The 24,529-nt window shown below is 36.4% G+C and overlaps 2 protein-coding genes and 2 long non-coding RNA genes across 13 annotated transcripts; 1 reads left to right on the forward strand and 3 right to left on the reverse strand.

Moving 5' to 3' along the window:
* Positions 1-29: 29 nt before the first annotated feature.
* On the reverse strand, positions 30-2,634 carry LOC121048838. Its single transcript, XR_005806907.1, has 3 exons — positions 2,054-2,634; positions 440-508; positions 30-356 (listed from the first exon to the last, which is right to left on the reverse strand). It is a non-coding gene; the product is annotated as an uncharacterized LOC121048838 (long non-coding RNA).
* A 1,987-nt stretch (positions 2,635-4,621) lies between these two features.
* LOC112185192 (probable CCR4-associated factor 1 homolog 11) lies at positions 4,622-5,737 on the reverse strand. The gene has a single exon (XM_040513629.1). It carries the CDS (start codon positions 5,735-5,737, stop codon positions 4,622-4,624), a length of 1,116 nt encoding a protein of 371 aa, XP_040369563.1.
* Positions 5,738-7,970: 2,233 nt separating this feature from the next.
* On the forward strand, positions 7,971-15,867 carry LOC112188256 (poly(A) RNA polymerase cid14). 10 transcript variants are annotated; one of them, XM_040514118.1, is made up of 12 exons: positions 7,975-8,425; positions 9,802-9,964; positions 10,250-10,379; positions 11,526-11,585; positions 12,516-12,556; positions 12,730-12,807; positions 13,319-13,347; positions 13,808-13,877; positions 14,091-14,388; positions 14,455-14,568; positions 15,268-15,369; positions 15,474-15,867. In XM_040514118.1, the coding sequence occupies exons 2-9, from the start codon at positions 9,819-9,821 to the stop codon at positions 14,143-14,145; spliced, it is 609 nt and encodes a 202-aa protein (XP_040370052.1). In that variant the 5' UTR covers positions 7,975-8,425; positions 9,802-9,818; the 3' UTR covers positions 14,146-14,388; positions 14,455-14,568; positions 15,268-15,369; positions 15,474-15,867. The 10 variants fall into 10 exon arrangements, with proteins under 10 accessions (XP_040370055.1, XP_040370056.1, XP_040370052.1 ...); XM_040514120.1 differs by having other exon boundaries at positions 15,547-15,867; XM_040514116.1 differs by having other exon boundaries at positions 15,268-15,867.
* Positions 15,868-17,304: 1,437 nt separating this feature from the next.
* Positions 17,305-18,812, reverse strand: LOC121051557. Its single transcript, XR_005806092.1, has 3 exons — positions 18,212-18,812; positions 17,862-18,072; positions 17,305-17,704 (listed from the first exon to the last, which is right to left on the reverse strand). It is a non-coding gene; the product is annotated as an uncharacterized LOC121051557 (long non-coding RNA).
* Between the last annotated feature and the right edge of the window lie 5,717 nt (positions 18,813-24,529).

The raw sequence follows: 24,529 nt of genomic DNA on the forward strand, positions 1-24,529 counted from the left end.
ACAAATAAAGCATATAGATATAACTTTAGTTTACTTGATCTTAGATAATCTGAGTTCAACAAATAAATGAAGACTGTTGTTAACTGACACTCAAGTTTAGGATGCTTTGTCTCTCATAGGTTCCACCAAAATAAGAGTAATGCCAGTCTATCACAGACAATTGTATGAAGAACCTAATATTGCATAAACTGAAGACTTCTAATTACTTTAAACCAAAAGTAGCAGGAATAACCTTTTGCATCTTTCCCCTTCTTTTTCTTCTTGGCAGCCTCGCCCGAAGATCCAACACGACGATATCACATACTTGCAGGAATTTGTCCAAGTACAGCACCATCAAAACTGAAAGTGGCTATTTCCTGCACAATAAGTAGAGGTCAAAATCAGATAAATAGTTCAGCATAGATAGGAAAGTCACACCGGGAGGTTGAGAATATTTTACCTCAGGCTTTGGACAGTAATCTTTACTCCTATTCAAGGTTGTAGGAAAGTCAAGAGTGTATCCACCTTCCTGAAATGCAAAGTAAGAGAACATGATGTAAATGTTAAGAAAAGGAGACATCATATCAATTGAGTATTCCCAAAATAGCAAGCTTAGTACTCTCAAGCGAGAGCCCAAAACAGCACTCCTACTCAAAGTTGAATTTGCATAGATGCTAGGTAGCATATAACAAAAAAAAATCCCAACATACCAGATTGCATAAAAAAATATGATATGACTCTTACCATGTTAAAAATAAATGACAATCATTTATAGACAAAAGGAAAATTTCTGGAAGTCTTACTTTAATTTTCCATTGTAATTTCTACAGGGCTGGGTCAGTTGGAGTGAAAGAAAGGCTTAAAAAAGATAGTGCTGATGAAGTTTTTACTGAGAGCAAACTGCAACTTAAGGATGTCAAGGGTCTTCTAGTATGATGCTGACATCTATACTGCCTACTTAAAGTTAAAATTTTCTCCAGGGTCTTATGGAAGTTCTGGATCTTATAATTAGTTTATATATAACAGTTTCATTTCTTCATGGTTCTGAGTTGTTTGACCAATCTTTTCTATTTCCATGTTACATGGCAGGCTGGCATACCTGAACCTGCATTGGGATTTAACTGTTTCGCAAGCAATACTGGTTCTTTGGTTCTTAAATTTTGGGGGTAATAACTTTTTTAGTCAGCCTAATCCCTTAATTTTCATAACTGATAACAGAATCAAAAGCTTTGAGTTAAAACTAATTAAAATGAACATAAACCTTAATTTTCACCAGTACAAAAGCGAAACTTAAAACTAACATGAACCAAATATTACAGATTGCCACAAATTGAATTTCAATAGTAGGTGCAGTCTTTCCAATGGAACAACAACATTTCTTGCCCTGCTGCAGCCAGGCAATAACGAATATTTTAATGCCTAGAGCGTAAAGAAGATAAGTAATTCAAGAACTTCACTAATCTAACAACCATTTCAAGAATCTCTAATGTAAATAGCATAAACAAATTGCATGTATATAAAGTCTTTTGTTCACAATTTTCAAGTACAAAAGGTGGAATCAAGTCTATCTCATAATTCGATATCTCTCCTCATTAATTTATAATTTTAAATAACAGAGATGTGACTTTCATGTCAAAACTGGAAATATTGGTTACTGCTTATCTGCTGCCATGGATGCATATGTGCATTCTGCCACAAAGTAAAGTCCAAGAAATGCTTAAATTTTTAGAATCCTGCACACTTTTCTAATTATATTTTCACATAATAAAAACTTTTATTGCTGCAGACATGAAAACTTAGGAACTGTAAACAGACCAAAAATTAAAGGCTTTCCTTTCGCAAAGCAAACAATATGATACAATTATTCATAAGTAGATTGTTGGATGCAGAGTACAACCCAGCATGCAGAACCAAATATAGTGACTTGGTGCGAAAACAGAGAAAATAAGTTCATCAGTGCCCTAATCCTTACTCCAAGGACAAAAATTCATTTCAATCACCTAAAATCCAAACTAGTTTCGAAATCAAACACATAATACACTCAAACCAAAAAGTAAAGCTATCAAAAACCAACCTTGACACTGTCATATCTAGCAAGGTGATCCTCCCTCCCTAAACCCTAAACTCTGCGGAGGAAAGAAGTAGACCTGCGCTTTCTACTTCTCTCTACCTCTCTCACCAACGCTATTTATGTGAGGCAAAGAAAGAAAGCCATAGAAAGTCTTTGGTTTTGTTTGCTTGGGATGCATTGTGGATTTTTGACATTACAGATTAACACTAGAAAGAATGAAAGAAAGAAAATAATGAGTGGATCACTGCTCATATTTAGTACTTGCAGTCAGTGAAATTAATCTGTTGCTCGAAACAATCACCTGCAAACGCACATAATTTCACATATTAATATGGCTGACATTATGAACAACATATCAATGAGAACATGAACAAATTTTCCCGAGATCCTCACAAACAACATTTACTACATCCATATCTATAGCTTATAGAAACTGAACCTGCTGATCACATTTTCCGAGAAAATGATTACTAAAAAAGCAGAAGAGCAAACTACGCCATCAAAACATTGGGACAATCACAATTTCAAATCAGAAAGAGACGAAATTCTAAGACAACAAACATATATCAATTTGCTGGTTAAAAAGTTAAAAAAAGTACAATGACATAGGGAAAAAAAAAACTGACTGAAAATGAGAAAACAAACAAACCAAAACGAAGCACAGGAGCTGTCTCAATAACCTCTTATCTTAAATTGGATTGGGTTTTTATACATTTGTTATGACATGAGAGACTGCTTTGGGTTAATGTAGATAATAGAAACAGTTTTATCAACTCAATATGGATATCAAAGCTTGGAATTTAAAGAATTACATATATATGCATTTACATGTTAGATTCTACTATAGAGCCTTCAATTCCAGAACAACCAACAATCTAAGAGATTCTAATAACTGCCCCATTGATACAACAACAGTTAAATTGAGAAGTAATGGATTATCAGATTTCTAACCTTTCACCATTTCGTACAAAAACTAAATCCATATTGCAACAAAGGTAAAAGAAGATGTATATTAGTCATGTGTGAAAAGATTAAAAAAAAAAGAAGTAAATGAACGAACTTAATGTTAGAAAAAAATTTCTGATACCGACATTAATTGTTTATTATTTTGTTACAGGATTTTTACTCATTAGTTAAGAATTTTAAAGGGTCTTTGGAAGCTAAATATACCCAATAAGTCAATAACACAGAGATGTAGAAGGTAAATAAGAATCTAACATAGCTGACTGAAAATAAGAAACTGAGATACATAAAAACTCAAAACAAAGCAACAGCAGCAAAAAACAGAAGCCTTTTTCTTTTTAAGAGAAGATCTAAAAAGCCAAAGAAAACAACAATGAAATTCACAACATATTTATTCAGACTCAAAGGGTGAAATGGTATTATTTTTCCTGAGGTATATTTTTGAAAGCATCTTTAAGCTTAGGAACTTGCTGACATTTGAACAAAGCAACAACAGCGAAAATCATATCATTCTCCAAGCAATGAGTCAGCATAAAAAGCTCGAAGTTCTTAAAAATGAGATGGTCAGGTAATTGCCTAAAAAGTAGCCTATCAAATATCTAGGTTTCTATACATACTATGGAATTGCCTGCATTCTTTTGCCGTTTATTGTTAGTTGAATTCATATTTTGAACTCTGATTCTCTTGATCTTTCATTATATTTACAATGACTGAACTATTGTTAGAGATAAGCAGTAACTCTTAAGATCTGTAGTGTTGAATCCTCCCTTCTCATTTATAAAAGATGGACAGCCAGATCAAACAGAAGAAGAAAAAAAAATAGAAATAGTTCGTATATATGTACCATGTTTATATTCTTCTATTGGTATAAAAGAAAGTAAATTAGAATTTTGGAAACCATTAATTTTAATATTTTCAATTGAGCATAAGAAGATTTTAGCCTGCATTAAAAAAAGAGAAGAAAATCTCTCTGAACTTTGTAGTATAGACTGGCATCCCCCCCCGTGACATGTGGGAAAAACCATTTCGTACTTAACCGGCCACTACAATAATCGTAGCCAAGCCAAACAATTAAGGCATAAATCAACCCGGCAGTAACGTGGGGCTTAAAAACTAGTTTCTGATCTAAAGATGAGCTCTAGAGGCTGCAATTTAATTTGATTGGTTTATTCATTACAGTATTTTTTGGAAAACCCAACACGCCACGCACCATGTTTGTGGAAATGTTTTTTCCTTATCTCATCAGGTGTGGCAAGTTAAAAGTGGATAGTAAAATTTATTTTCTTCTTGTGACCGGGTTATTGGGAAGAGAGAAACTCGCCGGAGGACAAAAAGGAAGAAGTGAGACGAAGTATTAAAATTTTATCTAATTCAACAATTATCATTATAATCTTATTTTATTAAACTCATCTATTGTCAAAAATGCAATATGGGAAGAATCGACAAGTTTGAGAAACAATATAGATCAATGAGGTTGAAGTACATTCTTCTCTTTCCCTCAAAATTGAAACGTGGAGAAGTTGATTAAAAACCTAGGTTGACATATACAATTACAGTAACGGAATATAGCTAGATACCGAAAGAAGAGTAATTACAAAACTGCATTTGTTAACTTGCTAAACTATACAAAGCCCCTTGACAACTATACAATTTAAAGTAGTTCTGTTTCTCTCTTTCTTCCTCGAGTCTTATAAGCATCTTAAAGACCTGCATTGCCAAACCGGTATCACAAGGAGCGCGGGAGCTCACAAAAGAATTCACAAAATTCATATTCATTGTAAACTTCTGCAATGTCTCAATGCTGCTGCTGTTAGAATCTGCTGGCTTCAAACACACATTTATAAGCTTGAGAAAGGTTTGCAATGTCAAAAGACTGTCAGAGCCAGCCATGTGACTCGTCCCGGCTGCCCGAGCAACCCCAAGCGTCTCTGCCACCTTCTCCAAACCCCCATAAATTCCAGAACAGAACCTCGTGATCATGTGTTTCATGTCAAACACGCTAGGCCCAAAGTAGTTCTTCACATTTCTCATGAATCCATGCATGTTGTCTGGCAACTTTTGCCCACTGAGAATCTTGGTGAAGAAGCCAAAATCATAAGAACTCTGGAAACCCACCCATGTCAAATGTACCTCTGAACTGTTTCCTACCAGGCCAGAGCCCCGACACAACTCTGCGAACTTAGAGGAAGGAATACCATCCTTCTTGTTTCTCTGGAAATCGGTCCCATGAGTCTTGAGCAACTCAATTGAGACCTTGTTTTGATTATCACTTTCGATATCAAAGTCACTGAAATTGAACTCCCATACGTAGAAGTTTCCGAATCTGTCCGAGAGAGTCAAACCCAATTGGATTATGTTGGTGGCGTTCACATTGTTCTTCATCATCTCATAATTGTACTGGGGCTCTCGGAGACGGCCTTTGTCGGATTCAGAAAGTTGACCGGGGAATTCGGTGTCTATAGAAGCAAGAAAGCAGCGGTCATGCGTATGGGGCTCACCGGGCCAAAAGAGTAAGTTCCGGATTTTCTTAAACTCAGACTCCAAATTCTTGTGCCAAACCCGATTGATTATTCCAGGGACTGGAAGAATAATAGGGTGGGGATTGGGCACCAGATGGTTCTGCATAGGATATAAGCAGTCCGAAGCGGCGATTGGCTGAAGCAGGTAAGGATAATGATGATAAATCGGCGGATATGGTATACCTACAGTAGCTGCTTGCATCATATTGGTAGTCGCTACAACTTGACGGAGAATAATGAATCGGAGTAGTTATGCTTCGCAGAGGCCCAGGGATTATGGTTATATAGAAATAAAGAGGAAAAACTCCCTAATCCTCATGCAATGGGGAAAGCACGGGTCAATATTCTTCCCCAAGGGGCGTAGGAAACCAAAGCGTGAAACGGTGAAAGTAAATTAAAAGAGGAATAAGGGAAGTGTTATATGGTCTTTACCCAAAAGAAAAAGGAAAGGGACTATAATAGAAAATTTTGATTCGTGTAATATAATTTTTTTTTCTGAGAAGATGATTCGTGTAAAATTTCAGTGCGGGGGGCGAAGATTGGACAGGGGGGTTTGGGTTGGGTTGGACGATTTGGAGGAGAGAGAACGGTGCTTTTCTGGGTTTCTATTTTTGGAAGTTTTCAAAAATGTAAATAATGAATTTCTCAAAACAGAAATTCCTATTTATAGAATTTCCAAAAATAGCAGAAAATTTCATTGACCATAACTTTCTCATACGAACTCCGATTTATGCGTGTCGCATGTCCACGAACTCGTATCGACGCGCACTACGAATAAAAAGTCAACCTTTTGAACCCTCTAAAATAAAACGTTTTGAGTAATTATTCGTCCAAAATATTTTTGCTCCGCCATCGGCCCATGAAATTGTACTAATGAACACTTTATCAATTCCAGGAATTTCTAAGAAATTAATAACAATTTTCCCGGGTATTACATGGCCGTGGCCGTGCTTTCGTTTTAAGGACCACTGCAATGATGTCTCCATCCCCAGTGTCGAGCTTGGGTTTGGGATTGTTTCATGCTCCTGAGTATCTGATTGGAATCAGCTCTTTGGCCGTAGTAGTGGCGACGACGGCTGGATGGATGGCGGTGGTTGGCTGTAGCATTCTGCCAGTTCTATGGAACCCTAACTTCTTTGGGCTGTGTTGGAATAGGGTGGGCTTGGTTGCTTCGGCCCACCTGAAAATTAGTGTTTCACTTTCTATTTTATTTTTGGTCATTATTTCTCTTTTTTATAAAGGGAAAATGACTAGTGATTACTAAATTTGTCTTGGTCGCAAACACTAGTGCTCGGTTGAAACATTATTTAAATTGCTTTTGAGCATCTAGTTTTTGTTAGAATAATAGTTCGGGAACTTCCTAAAGGGTGGATGTACCCTGGATTTATGGAGTTCTATTTTCTTAGAATAGGATCTTTGTATGTTCTAAAGGATGACTCTTTTTGTCGTCATTGGGGTGTGTCGTTTGATACTGCTTGTTGATTATAAAATCGGGTTGACCTATTTTAATTAAAAAGAAGAAAAAAATTTGTCCTTATGAGCATGATTTGAAATTTTATAGATGTAGTAGCAATATGATCATTCATAAAAGACTTTTATGTAATTAGCTTTTTTTTTTCTTTTAGATTTTCTGTTATGAGTTTTCTCTATGCAATCAACATGATTGAACAATGAAAAACCCCTAAACCTATAATCTTTCCCACCTAAAATTAAATAGTTATTGTGCTCATCAAAACAAAACAAGAATAATGAAATAATTGCATTGGGATTGCAATGCTGAATTACAAACGGTTGTTACATGGGATAATATATAGCCCAGCAAAGATCAACCAATTTATCCGCCTCAGTTGTATCGCAGCAAACATGGTGTTGTACTTGGCGCCTTCTCTGCCACTGAGCTGAGATAGGTGGCCACATAGCACGTCAACGATCGTGTTAGTTGCCGCGAACTCCTCGCGGTACCAATCTATTATTGCATCCTTCGTCACCACGTCTAGCACCACTGTCATAGCACCTACATCGACATCATTGCGGGTCCTATCACTGGAGGACTGGCTCCATTAGCCAGAGGCAACACAGTTGGCCCAACCGTCATCGCAATGTACAGTTAGCTCAAAACTCTTTTTTCTTTCCGAATCAACAAACTTCAGTTTCTAAGCCACTGCGCATGGTTGAAAACAAAAGTCATGATGTTAGTCATTCCAAATAAAAGATGTCTTATGTGCAACTTGAGTTATCCTAACTGCCAAAAACTCTTTGGTATCCTCCAATATCTCAGGTTCACATGTGATTAGAAATCCAATTCTAAATTCTCAATTTACGATACTTCCTTTATGTCTCAAATCAAATCTATCCAGATAACCTAGCTAGAATACAAGGTTGTATCTTAGGTAATAGGTACCATAGGCACACAATTGGGATGAGAAGGGTCATTTTATTTGCATCTAAGTTTTCGAAGAGACTTCTATGGACCAAGGTCCACCTGCACCAAGCCGTAATTCCGCGCTTGACAGACACGCGTGGTGAGTTGACCGCGGCTGGTTATGCAGAAATTTGGATGGGTACAGTACTACACTTGAGATACACATGGGAGGCACGTGATAGCAATACAACCCTAGAGCCTATCTCAGATCGATCGATCCCTCTCTCTCTCTCTCTCATCGTTCTCCTTGTCTCTCCACCCCCGAATCAGAGGAGGTGATTGAGGTTGCGAGTTCCGGCAGCGATCGGAGGCACCAGATCGATATCCTTCTCCTTCTCATGGTCATCTCGCTCATCGTTGTCCTTGTCCCCCCAATTTGATTCACGTCCCCGATTCAGAAATTAGAAGGTGTTGATACATTGGGGTTTCGAATAAGTCATTTGATTGGCGGCGGCGTCGTATTGGGTTTGGGTAAGCTGCTTTACTTTACTCTCTCAATTACTAGGTGTTCATATATTGGGGTTTCCATTTAGTTCTGTGATTCATCAAGCAGGATAGGTTTTTGTAATTGCTGAATAGGTTTTGTGGTTCATCAATGATTTTTGATTCATCAACCAGAATAGATGAGCTTGAGCTGTGGTTTTGTAAATGCTGACTGGGTTTTGTGATTCTCTCTGAAACCCCCGTCTTCTTCAGGATCGGATTTTGATCCTGAAGTTCTCGGGATTTGACTCTGGATTGCTTGTTCAATTTGTTGCTCTATTTGTTTGTTTGGTGCGAAAATGTGAGATATTTACTGCTATCCACTGCCAAGGTTACTGGCTTTGTGGAAACAATTGTAGGTGTGAAATTTTCACTTGCCAAATTCCTCAGGAACTAAGTGGAATGTTGAATTCAGTTTACTATGATGGAATTTGATCTACTTTACGTGGCCGAGGGTCATGATGTGGTGCATGTTAGGTATTTGTGAAATGTTTAGGGTTAGGAAAAATTGAGACTTTTGTGTTTTGGGGTTTTATTTTGGTCAGGGTCTGTAAAGTCAACCTTTTTTTACCGTACTCTTGCAAGCACTGAGATATAAAACACCAGTGGCGTTTCCCAGTCAAATTATGTGTGATATGTCAGAAAGGCGGCCTGGGTTTGTTTGGGACCTATCTATCTATCAAGTTTTTAATTTCAGAGGAAGTAGGAAAAGAATGGGGCAAAGCAACCACTAAACCACTGCATCTTTTCTTATAAATTTGAGAATACTTATAGGGGTTACATGGATGCATTGCGGTCCTGTTACCTCACAATGGAAACTGCTTTTGTCTTGCATGAAGGGTGAGAGTTAACCCCACTCTTTTCTTTTGAGTGTCATACCTACTACAGTGCAAAATGCCTTTATTCTAATGATTCATCCATAAAGAGACGATAATTCCTGAGGTTTTTCTATTTACTGCCTTTTGAACAGCTCTGAGCCTCTGATTTTTATGGAATGTATGATGTAATGGATTGCCGTATGATGGAACTGCAGAACTTTGTTCATCGAATGTGCCCATTTTCTCTTTCAAGATGTTGGTTGAGTTTGTTATTAAATGATAACAGTAATTGGGGTTACAAATATTGTCATGAAAATATTTGTAAGGTTGTGTTGACTGTTGAAGATGACTGGTAGGTAAAGCATTCATGAGATTGCTTGTTTTTATGCTGCCTCACAAGTATACATTCCTTTTTCTAGTTCTTCATTCCATGAGGGTTGTCTTCAATTTATACTATTTTGTTTAATCAGACACAAACAATCTTGAAGTTTCTGAAATTTTAAATGTAAAAGAGCCAGATGTTTTACCTTTGAAGTGGATTTGCAGGAGTTGTGAAAGCTTGTATGTACCTGCGTATAGCTTCTGGTCTTCTAGTACCAGAAGCCAAGCTGTTTCTGCATTCGGAGGATTTGCTTTATGTGGATAAAGCCAAACCCCATGATCGCAGGACGATGTGTGACTCACCGATTGTGCAAACTAAGTTGAGCAAGTAAGGCTGCATTCTTGTTCTTTGTAGGTACTCTTTCTTGTTTTAGTTATATATGCAGGGGATCTCTGAGCTTTTCCTTTTTAATGATTTCTTCTTTGTTCTTTGGTTGCATTTTGCTTAAGTGATTCTCTCTATAAATATTCTCATTCTAGCATCTCATATAATTTTATGGATACCTATTCTATATGTTCTAATCTTTTTAGTCTATTTTTCTTGAGACATTTTCATTGACATTTATACTTTAAAAATTACATTGTTAATTTTATTTTATTTTACTGTAGATAGTCATTTGCAGGTTAAAGATTTAACTGAGCAGTTTCCAGCCGCTACACCCCTTGCTTTGGCACTGAAACAGTTCTTGGCAGATTGTAGTCTGGATCAGTCTTATTCTGGTGGCTTGAGTTCCTACTGTTTGGTGAGTAATGCTGGAACACCTCTCGTCGGGCTTAATGTAATTAAATTATATGAATGCTTAGTTTTTAAATTTAACCATTTTTCAGTAGGGACAAAAATGGTGTCAAAGGTGATATAGATTTTTAAACATTGACTGAACATTATGCCTGATCAAAGTATACTTTTCTTCCTTCCAAAATATATGTGTGTGTGTGTGTGTGTGTGTGTGTGTGTGTGTGTGTGTGTGTGTCCACATTATGCTTTAATACTTATTCTTTTGCTGGTCAGTAGTGGACTTGATATATCAACTCATACAATTAGATATGTAGTGTTGCCACAAAAAGGTATCAAAGAATTGAGGGTTTATCTCAGATTTTAGATACCGTGATGCTTCATCAATCACCAATTGTTGACATTTGCAAGCCAGTCTATTAACAACTTTTGTAGTTGCAAAGAGGGAAATGATACTGCAGCTTGATTTCTATTTTAGTCTCTTGTATTGCTTTACAATTGTGACTGAGGATAGGTTCGCAAAGTTCTGTCCATCTTGAGTAGATTTCAAAGACCAGGAACAAAGGGAACTAAGATTGCTGAAATTCCATTCTTTATGGAACTGATACCCTGTTTGACTTGGCTGTAAATATTATATCACGAGTTTGGGCCACAACCTAAGCATTGTCTTTTTGATACGTACTTATTCAGTTGGGGATAGGGCATATTCTAGTTGGAAAGGATGTTTAAGTTCACATATTCTAGTTGAAAAGCAAATGTAATTGGTAGCTGAAAAAATAAAAACGAAGTTGTGGAGCCAAGTGCTGTGTGTGAATTGGAGAGTTTTTCTTTGGTTTAGAAAGTTGAAGATAAATTAAAACCAGCCCTTGGCTATGCATGAAGTGTCACTTGATTCCCTACTCATTTTTAGGAAGCATGAACGTGTTATATTTTCTGGAGCAATTTAAGTAAGTTGGAGCCTACAGTAATAATGGCTCTACTAACCTGTTGTTCTCTCTTAGTGGAGCATTGTATGATATAGTTGCATTTGAAAGTGTTGCTTATTCTTTTAGTCAAACTTTGATATTATATTCAGACATATTTTCTGGTAAGAAAAATGCAAAAATTGAACAGGTACTCTATGTTTCTTTAACTTGCTGTTTCACTCTTATTGTAGGTACCACTAATTGTGCGTTTTCCCCAGCATGAGTGTCTTCTTGACCGACCTATCAACCAAGTAATTTCATTTGCCACGTTATACATTTGTCTTGTTAGTATGCATGGTTTCTGTTGGATGACAATAAATCATACTAGCATTTATTATCTTCTCTTTCGTAGACATAGTAGTATATTTTTGTACATTTATAGTTTTTCCATGGATCATAATACGATTGTATACTAGCATTTATTATCTTCTCTTTCGTAGACATAGTAGGATATTTTGTACATTTATAGTTTTTCCATGGATCATAATACGATTGACTGTGGTTTCTGACTCTGTTTTTGTTGTAAAGGGTGTGAAGCTATGTGTTAAAACATGTATTTAACTAAAGAAACAAGAATATGTATTGCATATTTAAAACCTTAATTAAAAATTAGAGAGAATGGAATTTATATCCGTGGTGTCAGCCAATTTCTCTCTGCTGCATATTTTAACTTGTTTCCCGTCTTGCATTGGCCCATGGGCTTTGCTGCCATGGCATAACTGTAGTTGCCTAGGTGAATGCTTGTTTGATTCAATAGTGGGGATTTTTTTCACTAAACAAAATGGATATTTCAGAACTTTACGCTGTTTTGAACCAGCTTTTGCCACACCAATGTAAGTAAATAGACCAAAATATAGAAATCCACAATTCTTGTAGTGGTAGAGTTTTGATGGGCTGTAGACACCGGGACCAGACTGCTTTTATGGACCCTATCCACCCAAAAGAAATTTCCATGCTCTTGCGAAGCACTGAGTAAAGATTCCAGATATTTTGTGCAATGCTGGAAAGTTCCATGTCCTGATAATTTTTCTCCTGTCTTGTTCTGGTGAATTTCATGTGGCTGGGTTTCGTTTGAAGTTCCATTTCAACTTCAGTACTTTCTGTCCTTTTCTGTTCCACATTTGTGCCAATGATTATTACTAGATTTCTTTTGCTTAACCACTATACTAATGATCTTGCAGGAGTTTGGAGACCTTCTGATGAATTTTCTTTATTTTTTTGGGTAAGCCAATTGTTGATAACGATTTCTTCTGGTTTATTAATTTATTTATTTATTTTTCTATCATTCATAGTGCTTCTTCGATTTAGCTTTACACTGATGATAAGCCTACTTTGTTTTTTATAATACAGGCATTAAATGGCTATTGTTTAACATTTGATCTTTTTCTTCCCTAGGAATGTTTTTGATCCTCGGCAAATGCGTATTTCCGTACAGGGAAGTGGCGTTCATATAAAGAGGGAAAGAGGTTGCAGGTAATGATGGCTTCCTTTGCTTTCTTATCTGTGCATGACATATGGATTTCTTGACTTCCACTACTTATATCTTGTTCGTTTACTCCATGTAGCATCGACCCCACACATTGATGATCCTCTTTTTTCAACTAATAATGTGGGACGCAATTGCTTTTGGATACATCAATGTATCAAGGTAAACTGTGTTATTTTTTTGGTTGGGTTATCATGATATTTGCTGATCAATTCCGGATTAGTTTGTGCGAAAACATGATGTGTGTTTGAGGGAGAACTGCTTAAACAAACAATTGCAGTTGTCTGTAGTCATTACTGATGAATCAGTATATTTACGAGTCCACATGTTGAACTAGGTATCATATATTGAATGTTATCAAATAATGTGAGGATTCTGGAGGATTTTGGCTACTGTTTGCACATGCAAGTGCTAAAAATTTTATTAGTAGGGCTGTAACTTAATATCATCTTTCTGGGTACCGTCCCTAATTGGGTGATTTGTTCCCCGACTCTTTTGAAGATGGGTGCAGTGTGTGCAACAAGGAGGTATATTTTCCTTTGACTCGGTTTCAAGGATGGGGAGGAATACCCTGTCTGGAGACTGGCCCAATTCTTCACATATATGTACATGTATATTTTTATTTTATTTTTTATTATTATATAAAAATTACTAAATACTAATGAAACCCAAGTCTAACAGTTTAATTAGCTGCCTTTTCTTTTCTCTGTGTCGGTATTTTGATTATCAGATTTATAGAATGAGGGGCGTACACACACACACACGACTTCTCACTTAAAGACTATCATTGGCTGATGTAGGCATTTTCAGAAGCTTATCCTATTTTGGAGAATGAGCTTGCTTCTATTTGACTGATTTCTTAAGAAGGAAATTTATTTGGGCTGTTAAGAGTTCATAGATGCATTAATTGCTGGTGCTTGAGTGTAGTTGCCCTCATTCTCCCTTATTTGTCGAGTGACATTATAACTTCTCTTGTTGCAAATGTAGGTTTTTCACCACTGGGCTTCCTAGTGATGTTGTTGTTGAAGTTGGAGAAATGTCTTTCCATCTTCATAATGTAAGTTCTGTTCCTTTCATGTTTACATTTACATCATTTTGACAGGTATATTTTTGTCACTTGTAGTTACTGGTTATACAGATTGGAATAACTTTTCAACTTCAAACACAGTTAACTAAGAAAATGATCTCTAATTTTATATACACAATGTTATAATGGTAGTTAAAATTTTATTTGGTTGCCAAGTTCACACATTAATTGTCTTCGATGCAGTTTCTTTTGCTCTCAAGAAGTCGAGTCATGGAAAGTTGATTTCAGAAGCATCTGAAGATGGAGATGAAGCATGCAAAATAAACCTCCCTCATATTCCTGGTGAGCTAAAACTTTCGAACTGGTAGCCAAGTTCTGCTATGGGGTGAAACTTGAACCGACTGCTTCAAATGTTGTATGCCTGCGATGTGCTGCTGAGCACCTTGAAAGGACTGAAGAGTGTGGGAGGTAATTTGTCCTTGTCTTCAGAGGAGAGTTGTCTGCCCATCGCTAGCATCATTTTCGCATTAGTTATATCCAGGTACAATAGTCCTCTCTGTTGTTATTCTTTTTAGCAAGTTCAATGTGTATTATGTGGGTCTTGCAGAAACTACCTACGAGTAAGCAGTGAAGTTGTACTTTAATGATGATGAATACTCATACATACAAGTGAATAAAGTTTGTTGCCTATCAGTTTCTGTGTTATTGGAAAGAAATAGAGGTAACTATAGAGATTAGGCTCATTTCTGGCAATGATTCGATTAAGCTTCTGAACTTGTTCGAATATTATGATTCTTGAAGAGAAAAGAATAGGGTTGTTCCACATTCTAAAGATGGGGAACTGAGCTTATTAATAATTTTAGAGAAACCATAAAAAATAAATAAATAAAATAAAATAAAATGAAAAATTTCATTTAGAGTTTGCTATAGGATGCTTCAGATCTAGAGTGGGCATAACAGGTTTTCGGAAGTGATCTTATGGAAACTTGAAATTATATTTTCACAGACAAGTTTTTCATTATTGCTGGGTAGAATATTCTCTGGTTTATGTCAATTGATAGGTGGACAGGGTATTAAAACCGTTCCTCGATTTAAAATGCAAGCTTAACCAATTAGTTCATTAACTCGAGAGGAAAAATTATGTAATTCCATGAAGTGAAGGAACTCAATTGTCTCGAGAGTGACAATTGGCTATAATGCATTAATTCAATGGTAATTTCTGAGAGACCATTTCTATTCTAGGAATTAAAATCCCAAAATTGCAGCCTTTTGTCTTGACTGATAATGAATGCATTGAACCAAAAATGTGAATATTTGTATGTGTGATTTAGTAATATGCTAATACTCCTTTCAATTCCTCCGGATCCTCTTCCTTCTTGTCATTTTATTATTTGATGTTAGTATCTGTATACATATGCAGGCTTGAAGAGGACTGAGCTCTGTGCAGTTGGAACCAAAATCGATGATACCGGCTCTGTTGGCATCAAATATGGTCTCAATTATTGTTATTTTCGAGTTCTAGGTATTTAGTATGCTACTAGCTTATGATGTTCGAGCACTAGCTTTTTGTTGATAGTTTGTTACTTTTCTTGCTGTTACTAATGTTCTTGTCTTTGACATGTCTAGCTGCCATATATATATTTTTTTTTTAATCGGAATCTTGCTGCCATGTTGAATGGAAATTTTTTGGAGATGTCAGAAATTCCGGAGTTTTAATTTTTGGTGGTTACTGACGATGGCTTGCTGGATACATCTTAGTAAGGGAGCCAAAGGGCAGGTGCATGGGACATGTTCCTGTTTAATTGTTGTTCAAGACCACCTTGATTACAAGCTAAATCCTAGTATGTCCATATATAGAATTTCTTAATCTTGTTGTCAATCTATTCCTTATATGGAAATAGAAATTGTCTGAGAGTTCCTTGGAGAAATCAAGTTTAAATTACTTTCATTGTATAGAACTAGTGTATAAATTACTTTCTGAATATAGATTATGCATAAATTCTACCTAATAGTTTGACCATTGTTGAACTTGCACACATGCAGATAATCTGTAATGCATTTGGTGGTAAAAAAACTTCAATTTTAGTACATGTTACAGATAAAAATTGTCTAAAGATGAAATTGGCTGTTTTCATTATTTTGCTTATTCCAACTTCTAGAAAGTTAGTGCAAGTACTTGACATATCCAAACTAGAGCGTCTATATATGCTGAATATATGATAAACGGGACTAGGCTTCAATCACAACTTGATGCTCAATTCAAACACCCTGACCTGTTTAACATTGTCATCAAATTTCTTGGAAAACTACCACCTTTCATTTCTACTCCAATAGAGCTGTACGTTTGGTCACCAAGCCATCTCTTTACAACGTGTTTCAACATCTAAATTCCTGCAATGCTAAAATCAAGAACAAAAAATGGCTTTTAATGCCAGTCTACTAGATTGGAAGAATGTGTGTGGATGAGTTTGGAATTAGGTATTGGAGAAACAGATTGGTATTTCAGAAGGTTGCGTTTGAAACTTCAATGTTGGGAGTTTCGTCTTATTATAAATTGTTAAATGAAGCGTTCATTGGTCATTAATATGTTTTTTAAGTTCAAGTTGATGACATTGACCTAAGTAATAAGATGTTTTTATTGTATTGTGTGGAATATTGCAATGCAATGGCCAAATAAAGTCCGTGAATGCTAATAAATACAATTTTATAAATTCAGAAACTGCTGAACATGTCATTTTAATTTCTGGATAGTGATCGCAACTTCCATTTCAGACACCTAATATTTCCAAGAGACTAGTTTTCAAATTCGGAAACTACCAAACAGGTCATTATAGATTCTGAATCGTGATTGCAACTTCCATTTCAATATCATTAGTTGACTTTTTTATCGTCTACATTCTAGTTTCGATAACATACCACATTGGAGGCTACAACTCTAAGTACAAATATAAAATGAAGACAAGTTATTTCAAATTCAAATTCAGCACCTGAGATGATTTCTGCCATAGGTTTAGGAGACAATGTCCGCATATTGTGACATTATATCCAGAAGAATGGGAAAAAACCTAAAGTCAAAGAGCAATGTTGTTTGTGTTCCTCCTAACATGGTTTAAACTAGTGTTCTTTGAGCCGAGCTTAGCGTGGGCAGGACATGTATCAAGAAATAACCATAATGCAATGCCTACTCATCCGGTGAAACATAACATAAACTAAATTGGGAAGCATTCACTACACCAAAAGTGGTCTTCTACAGCCCACCATGTACGTTGTAAAAGCCTATTTAAGGCGCACAAAAACACACTGTAAAAGCTCGCGCCGTAAAAGACTGTGGTCTTTTACGGCATGCAAAAATGCATCATAAAAGAACAATTAACACACCATAAAAATAGTTCCACAAATTTCATTTAGGTCATTTACAGCTCACATTGCACGCCATAAAATACCTCCTACTAAAGGAGTACACATCATGCCGTAAAAGAGTGGCTAAACTCTTAGTTAAGGCACACACTGCATGCCGTAAATGTAGTCTGTTCAAACAAAAAAAAAAAACTTTTTGCTCAAATGTCATACTCATATTACCCTCATTATAATTAATTTCATTTACGAAGTAACAATTGGAAATGTATTAGTAGAACTCATTACATCAATCAATTAAACCCATATCCCTAAACTCTAAACATATTTGAAAATACGTAACTACAACAGAGGAATTTAAGCTAGTTCAGCGTTAGAATATGTCTGCTTTTGGTTTCCTAGCTTTCAATATGCTTCTGTTTCAATTACCAAGTCCTTTCCTTCTCTCTGAGCTTTTCATTCTCGTCACTCAACTTATAGCTAGCATTGAGCTTTCATCTAACCTGTCAATTAGAAACAAGCAGCTTCTATCAACATACTTTTAAATCAACACTCCAATCACATATACAAAGTTTGAAACTAGATAAACAAAATTCCATGTCCAACTAGCAACTGAATACTAAGAAGCCAAAACATTAATAAAAAAAGCAAACTACATACCTATCAATGATATACTCTACGAGCTCATCCAAGATAAAGTCCTCAACATTCATATCGACCAAATTACCACATCTATTAGAGGACACAAAAAAACATGTTCTCGTATCAAGAAAAATGTGGCCTCTTTTTCCTCAAAGGACACAAAAAATTGTGTCCTAGAACTGAAAAAAAGGTAGTCATCTTTCCTCTACAATGACACACAAACCGTGTCCTTAAAAGTTGAAATCAAGAAAAAGATAATCAGATCTTAAGCCAAAAGAAACCAAGAAAAAGATAATCAGATCTTAAGCCTCATATTTGAAGCAACAAATTGAAGTAGATTATCAAAATTAAAAGATCTTTGATATTACCTTCCTTCTATGTCTTAGAAATTTCTCCAGCAGAAAGTGTGCTTCCTAGTCCAGCGGATCATTCCCAGGTCAAACATAAGCATCTTTGATAGGCAAATAGCTATTCACCAGTGTCTTAATCTCATACTTATGTACATATATATATATATGTGTGTGTGTGTGTGTGTGTGTGTGTGGTTCAGTCCCAATCAATTCGTAAAACGCTATAAAAAGTTTGAAACACTAATAAGTTTGCAACTAAGTTAAGTTCACATAAAAGTTGACATAAAACTATCATTGAAGATATACCTCTTAGATAATTATATTCATTAACAGATAAACAAGAGATTAAAATGACAGAACAAAGTGTACCAAAAGCCAAGTGTATTTTTTTACCTAATTCTGGATTGTTAAATTTTTTTTTTCCTGTAACAAGACAAAACCACATATTAAAAATCAAGCTGGCACTACAGCGAAAGCTGAAACCTAAACTTGCCACTTTAGGCAATGCCTATGTAATCACATACTCTACTCCTTAGGCCTTCTCAAATTATAAACAATTCATCTTCTTCACTCAACTAAATATCAATAACAAAATTTAAATTCACAAAAATTTGCACTATCAAACCTGTATAGCTAGCTAGAGCATCCATGTCAGCTCGGATTGCACTTCAGCCATTTTCATGACCATATTCCTCTGCCTCTTTCTACTATTTGTGGCATCAAATATTCCTACCTATAGTTAAATTAGGTTCTTAGCAAGAAAATATTAGTCAGATACCAACAATGATCAAAATGACTTGGAAAAGTACTTACCTGGTCACCTTCCTGCATCCAAGAAACCATGTCATCAAATGCTAAGGCCGCTACCTATGTACAAAGAAGAAGGTTAATATTGTGTCAAACATTATTTTCAAATTTTTATTGACTAATATTATATTCACTTAAGAAACAACCACTCCTGATTTTTGATTTCATAAGATCTAAAATAAAAACAGCATCATAGTTATCACTGTGGGATCTTTCTTAAATGAGAATTTCTAAAATACTGAAGGGACTTTTGCTTAGGTTGAATAAATGTTCAATTTAATTTGAGTACTACTTTGGTGCAGATGTTGCCTGAAATAAATGACCTGATTTCAGCTCATCCCATAGTATGCCAATCTTTCACAACGTTCATTCCCTATTGAAAAATAAAACCCAACAATAAATCAGTATACACCTCACATCTGATTTATATTCACTAATTCTATTCTAGAATTGAAACAACACCTAAGATAAAAGGTCAGGCTTTCTAGGTTCCTGTGACTTTTCTATTAGCTGGTTTTCCTTTGTAATCCACTATCCCATCTTTGGTGTATACATCATGGACAATTAGAGAACCAGCTCAAAGTTTCAAGGAGCTAAACAGAGCAAAAGAATAGAGAGAGATGAGAACCTATAACTTTGCTAAATCTGCTGCTACCCATAGTGCTAGGCTTCTGAGTCTGAAGAATCAAAATCATTCCCACCTTCTATGTTTTTGTTGTCCTCCTCCTCATCTTCTTCTTCACTGTCAATGTACAAACTGCGATCCGACACCAAGTGCTTCATCTCTTTATTCAAATCTTCCTTGCAAATGCTTGCCCTCCTGCAAAACACACCCACGAATCAATCACAGCTTTCTTCAAATTATAGGGTCAATTCTTCAAAACAAAGTTAGGCTTATAACACGTTGCTTTGTTTGACAGAACCCCAAAATTTTACCAAAAACAGAAAAACTATTCAAATCAACAGAAGTCTAGATAGAAATAACACTTACCGAAGGTGGTGTGAGCCTCCGACAAATCTATTCCTGCATTAGAAGAAGAAAAATTCTCAGAAAGAACATCCAGTAAAAAAATAAAAAAAATAAAAAAAATAAAAAAATTAAACAATCCAGAATTAGGTAAAAAAATCCACCCACCTAATAACCTTTCTCTCCCTGTCCAATGTCTCTGTCTCTTGTTGTAGCTGCTTCCTTTTCCCTTTGATCATTTTCTGTGTGTTTTCTTTAGGCCAATATGTAAGTTTCTATTCATGCAGCAAATTACAACCTGCAAATAAATGCGCACACAGTAACCAAGTGCATCAAAAGCCAAACTCCTGCAGCCCAAACAAGATTCCAAACACGCAATTTACCACTAGAATCTGATTAGAAGGACACAATACTAAACAGAGATTCAATATCAAAAGTAAAAGCTCAAGTAATTCCATCACCCACTGTAAATATACAACTAAATTGCAGGCAAAACCAAACCTAAAATTAGTCAGAAATCAAACACTAGACAAATGAATATTAGAAAATTACCTTTTCAGAGTAGCAAGAATAAGATGACAAAGTGGTGTTTGGGTATATGGTTATAGATAAGGGTTTATGGTGACAGAAAGGGAAGTGAGAGAATGGGATGGAAGGCGAAGAGGAAGACAGAAGACCGTGGTGAAGGTGGAGGAATGAATCGGGAGCTGACCTGGCCACCGACGATAGCGATAGAGGGAAGCGAGTCAGCTTCGCCGTGGTCACCGAGAGCTGTGCAAGCTCTTTGGATTTTACTGACCAGCGAGATCAGGTTCTCCATACCCAAGACTCAGCAGTGGCGAAGGAAGCTACGGCGAGGTGGGAGTCAAGTCGAGTGAAATCCGATACCCCCAATTTGGTATGTAGATGAGGAAGAGATGACAGAGAAATTTACCCACTGCAATTGCCGGAGGATAGGCTTTTGCTTCTATAGCAACTGGTGTTTTTGGCCATGTGGGTAAGGATGAAGAGGGAAATTTCGCTAGAGAGGCGGCGAGCTGCGAGTGTTCGGCGTCTGAAAGAAGAGAGAGGTTTTGTTTTTAATGTTTCCTTTCCAAAAAGATAAAAAAATGGTGGGAAGTTTGAGTTTTGGCAAAAAAAATTGAGCGGGCAACACAATTTGAGGTGTTAATAGCTCCACGCCATTTACGGCGCGCAACTAATGCACGTAGTAATACCTCAATCTCATTTACGACACATAATAAAAGAATGCCGTAAATAACTCTACATAATACTACATTTACAGCATGCTATCAATGCAAGCCGTAAATAACTCAAGACAATATCTCATTTACGGCGCACTTTTAATGCACGCCGTAAATACCTCTATGTAATACTACATTTACGGCATGTGTATGAGTCGAGGGGGATTTCGTAGCATGAGGATAAAGTGTGTCTCGCCTCTGGTATGTGATTGAGAAATGAAAGGATGAATTAGATGTGAAGTGGTGAGGTTTCCAAACAGAGATTGTTTGCAATTGGGATGGCGTTTAGGTCAGGAAGAAGAACAGTACAAGACATAAACAAAGTCAAAATTGGAAAAAAAAAATAAAAATAAAGCCGGTCTAAGTCTTTCTATCCCAAAAGTTTTGGCGGAAAAATTGAAATATCCCCAAAATTTAATTTAAAATTCTGCCGCTCTAAAGTCCAAAATTTTAGATTTCTCATTGAAGTAAAAAAAAAAAAAAAACTTTAATTAACCTAACCCCAAATTACAAAAGGCAAGAATGTCAAAGGATTATGGATTTGAGACACCGACCATTAGATGTAAGGAGTACATTGTTTTAGGTTTTAGGTTCAAAAATTCAGCCAATTCTGTCATAGTTTTGACGTCAATTCACTCGACCAATCGATTAAAGCTTGATAACTCTATTTTTTTGCACTACAAGCTTCAAAGGGAAGGCAAAGTCGGATCGTACACTTGAGAAACCGATCTTAAGATGTGACAAGTACATTATTTTAGGATTCGGGTTCAGAATTCAGAAAATCTGTCATCGTTATGATATTGATCGACTCGGTCAAACGATTAAGGCTTAATAACACAATTTTTGTTCACTACAAGCTTCAAAGGGCAAGGGTGTCATCGGAGCTTACACTTGAGAAATATTCCATTAGATGTGTCAAGTACATTATTTTAGGCTCTAGGTCCAAAATTCAGAGAAATCTGTCATCGTTATGATTTGGATCGGGTCGATCAGAGGATTAAGACTTAATAACCCTATTTTTGTTCACTACAACCTTCCAAGGGCAAGGTCGTCATGCGATCGTACACTTGAGAATCATTCCGTCAGATGTGCCAAGTACATTATTTTAGGATTCAAATCCAAAATTTAGAAAAATCGGTCATCGATAAGATGTCGATCGGCTCGATCAAACGACTAAAGCTTAATAACCCTCTTTTTTCTCTATACAACCTTCCAAGAGCAAGGCTGTCATCAGATCGTACACTTGAGAATCCTTCCGTCATATATGGCAAGTAGATTATTTTAAGATTCGAGTCCGAAATTGGAAAAAAATTTGTCATCATTCGGATGTCGATGGGCTAGGTTAAATGACTAGGGATTAATAACCCAATTTTTTCCCTATCCAACCTTCAATGGGCAAGGTCATCATCGGATCATCCATTTGAGAATCCTTCCGTCTGATATCCCAAATACAATATTTTAGAATTCCAGTCCAAAAGTCGGTGAAATCCATCATAGATAAGATGTCGATCTGCTAGGTCCAACGACTGATATTTAATAACCTATTTTTTATCTATAGAACCTTCAAAGGGCAAGTTCGTCACCAGATTGTCCACTTGAGAATCCTTCCATCAGATGTCCCAAGTACAATATTTTAGGATTCTAGTACAAAATTCGGCCAAATCCGTCATCGATAGTTGGTCCATCGGTTAGGTCAAACGACTAGGGCTTAATAACCCTCTTTTTTCTCTATACAACCATCCAAGGGAAATTTCGTCACCAGAACGTCAACTTTAGAATATTTATGTCATATGTCCCAAGTACAATATTCTAGGATTCCAGTAAAAAATTCGGCAAAATACATCATCGATAGTTGGTCCATTGGCTAAGTCAAACGACCAAGGCTTAATAACCCCAAATTTTTCTACACAACATTTCAAGGGCAAGGTCGTAACTGGATCGTCCAATTGAGAATCCTTTCATCTGATGTCCCAAGTACAATATTTTAGGCTTCAGGTTAAAATTTTAGAAAAATCCATCATCGATAGGATGTCGATGGGCTAGGTCAGATGACTATGGCTTAATAACCCAAGTTTTTCCCTATACAACCTTCAAAGGACAAGGTCGTCATCGGATCGTCCTCTTTAGAATCGTTCCGTCAGATGTCCCAAGTACAATATTTTAGGATTCCTCTCCAAAATTCGGCAAAATCCATCATCAATAGGATGTCGATCGGCTAGGTCAAACGACTAAGACTTAATAACCCTATTTTTTATCTACACAACCTTCAAAAGGCAAGGTCATCACCGGATTGTCCACTTGAGAATCCTTCCGTCAGAGGTCCCAAGTACAATATTTTAGGATTGAGAAAAATTCAGGTACCGTCCCTAAACTATGCTGCCAAGGCCAATTTGATACCCAAAATCTCAAAAGTATCAATATGATACCCAAAGACCTATATTGGCATCAACGTGATACTTCCGTAAAAAAAATCCAACGGCTCCGTCTGTTTGCTGACGTGGCAAGCACATGAGCAAAAAAAAAAGGGCAAAATGGACATTTTACCCTTTTTTTTTATTCATTTTTTTTCTTTTAATTTCTTTTTCTTCTTTTGCTTCTTCAACCTGACTCTTCCACCTCCTCTCTCTCCTCTCCTTCTACACCACCCAAACCATCACTAACCCTGTCAATATCCTCTCCGATTCGGCTCCGCCATCGTCCGCAAGCTCCAGTCGGTTTCACCAACCTCGTCCTCCGCACCCACACCGGATCGTCCACTTAAGAATCCATCTGTCAGATGTCCCAAGTACAATATTTTAGGTCTTGAGTCAAAAATTTAGAAAAATTCGTCATCGATATCATGTCGATCGAGTCGTTCAAACTATTAGGGCTTAATAACCCAATTATTTCCCTATACAACCTTTCAAAAGCAAGGATTTGATCGGATCATGAACTTGAGAATCCTTCCGTCAGATGTCCCAAGTACAATATTTTAGGCTTTGAGCCAAAAATTCGGATAAATACGTCATCAATAGGATGTCGATCGAGTCGGTCAAATGACTAGGGCTTAATAACCCAATTATCTCCCTATACAACCATCCAAGGGTAAGGTCGTCATCGGATCGTCCACTTAAGAATCCTTCTGTCAAATGTCCCAAGTACAATATTTTAGGCTTTAAGTAAAAAATTTAGAAAAATTCGTCATCGATAGGATGTCGATCGAGTCGGTCAAAAGACTAGGGCTTAATAACCCAATTATTTCCCTATACAACCTTCCAAGGGTAAGGTCGTTATCGGATCGTCCACTTAAGAATCCTTCTGTCAGATGTTCCAAGTACA

The sequence above is a fragment of the Rosa chinensis genome, chromosome 2 (assembly GCF_002994745.2).
Source record: "Rosa chinensis cultivar Old Blush chromosome 2, RchiOBHm-V2, whole genome shotgun sequence".
Lineage (NCBI taxonomy): Eukaryota > Viridiplantae > Streptophyta > Magnoliopsida > Rosales > Rosaceae > Rosa > Rosa chinensis.

Bases quoted from the DNA above. Each gene is read 5' to 3' on its own strand.
- LOC112185192 (XM_040513629.1), bottom strand. From the start codon at position 5,737: ATGATGCAAGCAGCTACTGTAGGTATACCATATCCGCCGATTTATCAT.
- LOC112188256 (XM_040514116.1), top strand. From the start codon at position 9,819: ATGTACCTGCGTATAGCTTCTGGTCTTCTAGTACCAGAAGCCAAGCTG. The intron at 10,380-11,525 runs GTGAGTAATGCT...CTCTTATTGTAG, and splicing joins GCTTGAGTTCCTACTGTTTG to GTACCACTAATTGTGCGTTT. The intron at 12,808-13,318 runs GTAATGATGGCT...CCGACTCTTTTG, and splicing joins AAGAGGGAAAGAGGTTGCAG to AAGATGGGTGCAGTGTGTGC.